The sequence below is a fragment of the Varroa jacobsoni genome, unplaced genomic scaffold (assembly GCF_002532875.2).
Source record: "Varroa jacobsoni isolate VJ856 unplaced genomic scaffold, vjacob_1.0 scaffold_759, whole genome shotgun sequence".
Classification (NCBI taxonomy): domain Eukaryota; kingdom Metazoa; phylum Arthropoda; class Arachnida; order Mesostigmata; family Varroidae; genus Varroa; species Varroa jacobsoni.
In genome coordinates, this window is record NW_019213661.1 from 258,917 (window position 1) to 267,043 (window position 8,127).

Genomic DNA, 8,127 nt, shown 5'->3' on the forward strand with positions numbered 1-8,127 from the left:
TTATACCTCCTTAAGTGAGACAACACCAATAAGTCTCCCAATGGCAGTCACGTACGCATGCTGCAGACCCAACATCGAGAAGATGGAATGAACCTGGAATAGTTAATGCAGGCCATTTTGATATTGACTACACCACGGAATTCAGCGCAAAACTCAGTGAAATGACACACGTGGCATTCTGACGGGTTGAGTCAAGCTTAAGAAAACTAACGTTTAAGACGCGTATGGGAAAAGCAGAGCTATGAAACATTCTTAAAAATTGTCACGATTTGATTTGTAATATACATAGAAAACACAGCATAGCATGCATCCTCTACGTGTCGCTTACTTTAATAAGCGTAGTCCTTTCAACCAGCTGAAAGGGTGCAGGATCTATATGGCATTCAGCATAATTGACGCCCTGAAAAATAGGCCGAAATAATTAGAAAATTATATTTTGAAACAAAAAGTATCTGTGTTAAGGTGCTGAATGTTTTTCGTGCTTCAGGTGACAATGGTAAGGGGTCTCTGGCTCGCGCAGCCGGCGTATAATATATTCAGGTAGACTTCCCGGATGCAACAAATAAGTAAAACAGGATCCACACGCTGTGACAAGCTATGAGTAAATTGATGATGAAAGGAAGTTATAGTAAGCAGGGTTAACGGCAGCGCTGACTGCAAAGGTAATATTGTTACAGCAAGAACGGGCAACTCAGATAAAAAAGTATGGGCTGATGGTTTACCATCTTGAGATCAAATATAGTCCTCTAATTAGATTTTTATACTAAGAAAAACGCATTACCGTTACCCTTCTCAGTCGTTTACCCGAAACTGGTATAATGCGATAAAATCTTCTTCGTCCTATCGAAGCTGTGCTATGTATGTGGATTTGGCGTGAAAACCCTATTGGTAAAAGCGTGACTACCCGACAACGTCGACCACTGCGTCACAGTAACATCACTAAAATCCCGAATGCCAGGATAAAAGCACATTAAATTAAACTCAGGCAGTAAAATGATGCACTAAGATCAATTTTATCTGAAAACGACTTTAACGAGTTGACGAAACTTGTTTTGAAACTAATTCAACTTCAATATCTCTGTGGTGTTTCCAGTAAAGATCTTAATTAAAACTTAAACCTACATATACAGAATTCCTTTTTTGTCACTGGGTTTCCGTTTTCCTTTTGTAAGTCTTTTGTTGTTAACTACTGATTTCTTCCTTATGACAAACCTGAGACAACTGTTCCTCTTCCCAAGATAGCTGTTCTTCTGGAGACATGTCAATAACTCGCTCACGTGGCTAAAACATTTTACGAACCTTTATTAGTTGTGTTAAACGTTGGCGCAGATAGTATTTTTCCTAAATTATTAGCAAAAACTCTCAGTAGTAATAAGAATGTACACAAACTTATTTTTAAATTTCGGAGGAGTATAATTCTTCGATAAAGTTAATAGTACTCTTTCTGACTTTTACCAATTGCACGCGTTTAACCAGCTGCGGAGTAGCCGGATTGCTGCTCTCGCCATCGGATGGAGATGGATTAGCATCTGGCAGCGTAAGCAATTTACGCGAAATTGCCTCGAATGCCTGCCTGAGACGGGAATCTTAAGACGCAAATGGGTAGATTAAACAATCATAAAATTATCAACTACGAAACTACGAACCTAGCTAACCGATTTATAAAGACCTATTCTACTTTCGCACTACTACATTTTAAACCTGATAAATTGTGATCCTTAATGCCGTTCTTGCTACATTGTTACCGTTCACAGATAAGAGCTGAGTAGCAAACACCGCAAGGATTTAATTAACAAGCTATAGGGTGAGTTAAATGTTTGTAAATTCTATTTCAACGTTCCCGAAATGGTAAACAAAAGTTTTCTTAGCATGGCTTTTATTCTCACGTTAGCCCTACCCAGAAGTTTATTTACGCTACGCAGCTAAAGCAAATGAAGTCAAATGTCCTTCAACGAACCGATTGACTAACTCGATAGTTTTAAACTATGGCTTTATACAGTTCACCATCATTTTTACCATTCACTGTATGAATACGATGTTTCAGATTATTGTAGATTGCTTTGGGCTGTGTTTGAAGTACATTGTGCCTCGTATAACCCCATTGGAAAAAATCGAAAGCAGTCCACTGGTTGTTTGCACCCAATTACAATAATTAAACCTAAAGAGCGGTTTGCAACATAGGCATCAAAGGACTTATACGAATTGACATAGCCTTCTTATAATTTCATTTGGACTAGATTTTTTTGCATCCTAAACAAAGCATAGTATAGAGCTTAGGTGATTGTATAACAACAAGAACTTACCATATGACGTTACCGTGGCGTAAGGAGATTGGTAATCTCTGGTCGAGGTACCGTAGATAGTAAGCCCGTGGTCCTTAAGAATGGATTTTTTAGGTACAACTCGAGGAGTCACCGGTGGTGAAGGGGGTGGTGATGACTTCGGAGAAGGCTAGGCATGCAAAGAATAAATGCGGAAAAGAAAAAAAACCAACGACCCAGCTTAGATTATTCTAATAGCAATGGACTTTGTTGGTTTTGAAGTAAATATTTACAGTGCCAATCTAGTTTCCTAAAGCTGAATTTTCCTTGGATTCTCAAGAAGTTTAATAATGATAAATCTATTAAGGTTAATAAAATGATTAGTGCTTTAATAAGGATTTAACTTTTCTACTCCAATTAGCTCGTCAATACATTCACAAAAATTCACGTATAAAATTCTAGCCATACTGTTGACATGGTACAGATGATCTTCAGTAACGAATCAAAAGAGACATGGTAAGATATTTGTAATATGGCGATGTGTCTGAGTAATCGTACGTAGTTTTCAGTCATTATATTTTCTCGCTGTCGCTACAAAAGTACGATGTGTTATCCGACGAAATCATGTTCGTGCCAATATTCTAGAGTGACAAAAGCGAGAAGCCAGCAAAACGCTGAACCTGAATTGCTCACTAGAGCTAGCAGATATATTCAGCAGACGGTTGTGTCCTTAAGGTTAGATGTAGTCTTCCTTTTGCTTTTACTATGGCACCTGTATGATTGATACTCTGGAATTGGAAAGCTGATGGGCGTTAATTGCCGTTGCAGGCTACATTCAGGTTGTGGGTTGCGCTGAACTAGCTTGGAGTATCTCTACTCGTTCGTATGTAGGTTCGTAGGTATATGTAGGTTCATGACAGCAATCCGCGTTATTAAGTCGTGACCACAAAAATTCGCGCTGTTTTTTGCAGAAGACCAATGCAGACTGCGCATTGTTGCGGTCATCTTGATGAGACTCGAGAACAGCCCGGTCGTGCTGCTGACCGCCGCAGGGAGTCAATAAAAAAATCAACACTGGTCCACCTGTTATTGTCTTGCCTAAGGTTTGGTACGCATATTCCTAATTCGTTGTCCACCAGACAGTGCACAGGATTTCATATTATTCGTGCGCTAGAAACAAAGGTATAACGACAAAGAAAAACCCAAATGCTTTTCGTATACCTAGAACTGCACTGCTGAGTCATCTTTTGGGAATTTGTCTAGCATAAAAATTTGATAGTAGCTAATCTTTACCGAAATTGCGAAAATGCCATTGTTCTAGTAAGTATGTACTTCTGTTCTAAAAAGAATAGTTTTATTTTATTTTTAACGTGACGATAAACAGCGCACGGAAATGTTTCAACCTAGATGCCATATCTTGTGTACATATTTGGTTGCTTCCTTTTAATTCTCCTGAAAAACGTAGCAAAGCTGCTAAAACTTATACCTTGGCACTGTTTGTTGATGTGACTGGTGATACGACGAAGCGCGACATCCTTCGTTGATCTCCTCTTGGGCTACGTCCAGATACATCTTGTGAACGTCGTCTAGCTACCTCTTCCAAACGACGAAACCTATGACAAACGCGTAAGCTAATTCCGTTACTTCGTCAAAATATCAAAGTAATATGAAGTCTTAACCATGCGTACTAGAGTCACTGACGTGGGACAATCAGTCGGCACAACATCGGAAGCGAATCAAGAAAAATTACGTCGGAAAAAACTCTTCTGCTGTTTAATGCATGATAATCTACTTCACAGAATTTAACCAGGTAAGGATGTGTCTCTCCTAACGTCCCTTTTGATAAAAGCGCTACAGGCTTTAAAGTGGCTCATGCGTGCATGATGCTTAGCTAACCTTGATCTGTTCTCCTCCCAAGAAAAACCAATGAAATTGAATTTATGTTAATATTTCGATGCATCGTAAAATAAGAAATAATAGAAGAGCTGACACATTTGATACATTGTGAAAAAACTTTGGGCGTCCTTTCTTGTTGAAACAACAGCTGAACTTGTCCTCAGTAGATTTTAAAATAATTGGATATTACATACTGAATTGAAAAATCATTTTAGTCATTACTGTACCTTCCGAGTTGGAGCTCAAGCAATCGCAGGAGTTCAACGCGAGGTATTGAGCCTAACAAAATCATAGAATCTGAAATATGAAATCAAATATCATCCTAATGCGTCCAAATGTTAAAGAAGAAAGTTCAGTTCTTTGAACAGGTTCATAAGTAAACCATAGAACAAATGTGCAAAAACATTTTTCACCTTAACTTTTCGAAAACCAATTGTGCATCCATTTTTTAAAGACTATACATACGTGGTGACTCGACAAATGGGAAACACATAAGGCGCTTGTTATCCTTAAGCAGTTGTTTGAGATCGCGGTACGTTGCGCCCTGCAATAGAATGGACCGAAACAATCACGGTAAAAAGGCACTTCTCACAACCATATACTGTACAAGTCGCTTAGCTTATTCTCTATTAAGAAGCAATATAGTCATGTAGAGAAGTATGACTTTAGAAAGTATGATTAACCTTATTTTAGCAATATAGTTTAGAGAATTTAAGTAGTAAACAATAATATAGTGGAAAATTCTAAGTGTGTATCAACAGTTTAGAATTTCTATCGCAGTCATTGCATCTGGCATCGTTTAAATGCATGGAACTAAAGAAGCCAAATCACGTCGGAGATGCACACTCAAAAAACTAATGAAAAGAGTCAGTAGACATCACAAATCACCTAAAAGCTGCTACAAAACTCAAGAAAACGTTGGGGAAATTCCACTTGTAGATTTAAATTATTCTCTCTTTTATGGTTTGAATTGTTTTTGGAAGTTTAATTCTCTGTCAATATTCGCCCCTAGTTTTAGCTGTCACAAAAACCTGTTTGTACTAACCAATGTATTTACACTCACACTTTACCGTTTCTCAAACTTTCCGCCCACCTTTAAGAACTGACAAGTTTGTATTAAATCAGTGACAAAACTAGACAAAGTAGAAGCAAAGCAGAGATTCTATTTGCTTGGCAAACGATCTACTTCATACAATTCTCTTGTGAACCTTCTACTCATTGATTTCCAACAGATCTTATAAGCTTAGCCAGCAAGATAAACCGACGCAGTTGGCAATCTGAATCAGTGATTAATTACTATATTGACTGTTGAAAGAAGATAACTGAATAAAAATGAGGATTAAAAATTATATGCACGTACTTGCCATATGTATGCAATGTCTCGCACCATGATGTCTTCAACGTAGATAGTGTGTGCGTGAGAGGACGTTGAAAGTATAGGCGGCAGATATGGTAGCTTCTTAAGGGTGATGATCAAGTCATAAACCGAAGGTTGAAGCATTTGTGATATCGCGTTTGCAATGAGAACAGCAATCTAAAGCAACACGTCAATCGTCGTGCAGAAATTAGTCTAGCCAATTGGGCGAATATCGAAGACCTAAATATCCCTCATAACTATAATGGTTCGAGTAACTTCATCCTCGCTTACAGTAATACCTATTCGTGCAACATTTCCAAACAGAAATAAAATATTTACGTACCATATGGTTAACGTCCAAAGAAATGAAAAGTATCTGTTTTTGACATTGTTGAAGAAGAATAAATCCTAGGGGAGACATACTCGAAATTATGGGTGAAGAAAAAAGCAAGATGAAACATGGAGTAAACTCCATGAAATTAGGCACAAAACTAGGCTGCAGAGTCTCCTGAAGTTGGCTGCCACTATATTTAAAAGGGGACAACCGCAAGAAGGATGAGGATACTGAGCGTCTAGCAAGCGGCCTGCCAAGTAGCTAGAAAGACTGACGGGTAACTCATTGACACGATAAGGAAGTTAAAGGGAAAAGAAGGTACATGAAAATTATACATAAAGGCTAAGGTCACAAAACTGAAGTCAGGAGCTTATTAGTTAAAAGAAGATGATACCAAAAGAGCGACCATAAATCGGTAAATGCGGAAGAAAACGACCATCATCGGTCGCAAATCTGACTAAACGAAATGATTAAGTTTTGAAGTACCATAGAGACACGCATGGATGAGAATGAAACTAAAGGGAAGTCTAGAAGAGACTTGCCTGAGCTCGCGCCCAGCTTTCAGAGACTCGCTACCTGTGTCAGGTGCAATAGTCAATTGGACAGTAAATGACAGGCAAAACTCGAGGGGAAACCACAAAAAGTAGAGACCGCTCTTGACCATGCAAAGACGGTAGGGAAAGTAGTACAGAAGATTACGGATAATTTATTAATGCAACGTTAAAATAGAAAAGCATTCGGGTAACACGAGTGACAAGAGCCATGTTGATTACAAATAACTCAGAAAAAGCAACGACCCTTTTGGCGCAACTTGCGATGCGATATCTCTCTGTATTGGCTCTGACAAATTTGTCAGAACGAGGAATTGTTGTCCTGCGCAACAGCAATGCTATTAGAGTAATACAAGATGGAAGTGATCACTCGACCGGGGGGTTTTAATAGTAGGTAACACATTTAATAGCAGGCATAATGGGTGCCTAAAATTTTTTGCCAAGTTCATTGATAGCTTCGGAAAAGTTATGATGAAGAACAAGATACTTAAAGAGAAAGAAGCGCTAGCTGTACTTTGACTTTGAAAATGCGTCATGTTCGCGGCTACCGGAATATCCGCCACAAAAGTGGCAAGGACTTCCCATAATTTGTTGTGAAAAGGAGCTCGCACATGGTACGGCCAGAGCAAGAGTCAAGGACGGTATTTTGCTGAAAGCCATTTTCAATGCCATCAGAGATCACGAAAAACTACACAGACTAAGGGCCGCGCCATAATCATTAGGGTATTTGAGATCACAACTAGACATGCCATTCTCATTTACGAAGATTACTCTCAAAAAGTGAGAGAAACAAGCGTTGATATAGATGTTCAAAATCTAGCTAATCTCTCCGCAACATTGATCTTGTTAAATGTAAATTCTTTTTTGAACTCCAAGACAAGTAGCATGACTCGCTGGGAGCTGCGTAGCGTATCAAGCATGAAAAGAGAGACCTGTGGGCAGGAAAGAACGGTGCGAAGCTAGGGAGCTATTGGAGAATAGGAAAGGCCATCTAAGGAACTTTGGTTGTCGTGTAAAGGAATACGTATCACTTCTTACCTGCTGCAACTGCCAAAGACTTGAACGCATAGCTCGAGAGTATCAACACGATAACGTTAAGGGGAAAAATGCAATGCAAAAGGACATGCAGCCACTTCGATATTTTGCCAGAAGTACAAGCAAGAAGAAATGACTAAATGATGAAAGAAAAAATCGGAAGGAGGCATTAGCCAAGCTAGAACAAAAAACATGACGCGGCAAAAAAGAGGCAACCGCAATAAATAACAGAAAATAAAGAAAAAAGTGACGCTCGATAGACATAAAAGGTCGGCTATAGACGAATCTAAATGTTCCCAGGACAGTAAAGGTATTCACTATAACGTACAATGATCAATCATCTCGAAGTGATACAGGTCGACTGCAATCGCAGCTGAGGTGGGGAATCCAGAGGCTGACCCCTGACTGATTGGAACAATTGATACTATTTAATCATAGCACTATCCACAGAAATTCGGGTTTAAAGTGTGAGTCACCAAAAAGTAAAAGCTTACCATCACTGGTAATATGTGTGACATCTGACCAGTCATTTCGAAGGCGATGACACACGTGGATATAGTTCGAGTGGCGGCACCGGCCATTGCGGCCGCACCCGCCACTGCGTATCCACCAGGAATTACCAAATTATGACCACTGTCCTGTGATGTATCCACCCTGTATGAAAATAAGCATACTCTGTATTCCAGTATCAGC

The 8,127-nt window shown here is 39.2% G+C and overlaps 1 protein-coding gene and 1 long non-coding RNA gene across 6 annotated transcripts in view; one reads left to right on the top strand and one right to left on the bottom strand.

Annotated features, from left to right (window-relative positions):
- ClC-a (chloride channel protein 2) overlaps positions 1–8,127 on the bottom strand; it is a 68,650-nt gene that overhangs the window by 2,389 nt on the left and 58,134 nt on the right. For all 5 annotated transcript variants that reach the window (XM_086969577.1, XM_022838335.2, XM_022838332.2 and 2 more), the window contains 10 exons: positions 7,929–8,088; positions 5,518–5,691; positions 4,623–4,701; positions 4,385–4,454; positions 3,748–3,874; positions 2,304–2,451; positions 1,456–1,586; positions 1,213–1,281; positions 329–400; positions 7–93 (listed from right to left, as the gene is read on the bottom strand). In XM_086969577.1, the coding sequence (XP_086825703.1) occupies positions 7–93; positions 329–400; positions 1,213–1,281; positions 1,456–1,586; positions 2,304–2,451; positions 3,748–3,874; positions 4,385–4,454; positions 4,623–4,701; positions 5,518–5,691; positions 7,929–8,088 (1,117 nt within the window). The remainder of the gene's footprint in view (positions 1–6; positions 94–328; positions 401–1,212; positions 1,282–1,455; positions 1,587–2,303; positions 2,452–3,747; positions 3,875–4,384; positions 4,455–4,622; positions 4,702–5,517; positions 5,692–7,928; positions 8,089–8,127) is intronic.
- Positions 3,881–8,127, top strand: part of LOC147753084 (uncharacterized) — a 12,304-nt gene continuing 8,057 nt past the window's right edge. Inside the window, exon 1 of the long non-coding RNA XR_015312286.1 lies at positions 3,881–4,071. This is a non-coding gene — a long non-coding RNA (uncharacterized LOC147753084). The remainder of the gene's footprint in view (positions 4,072–8,127) is intronic.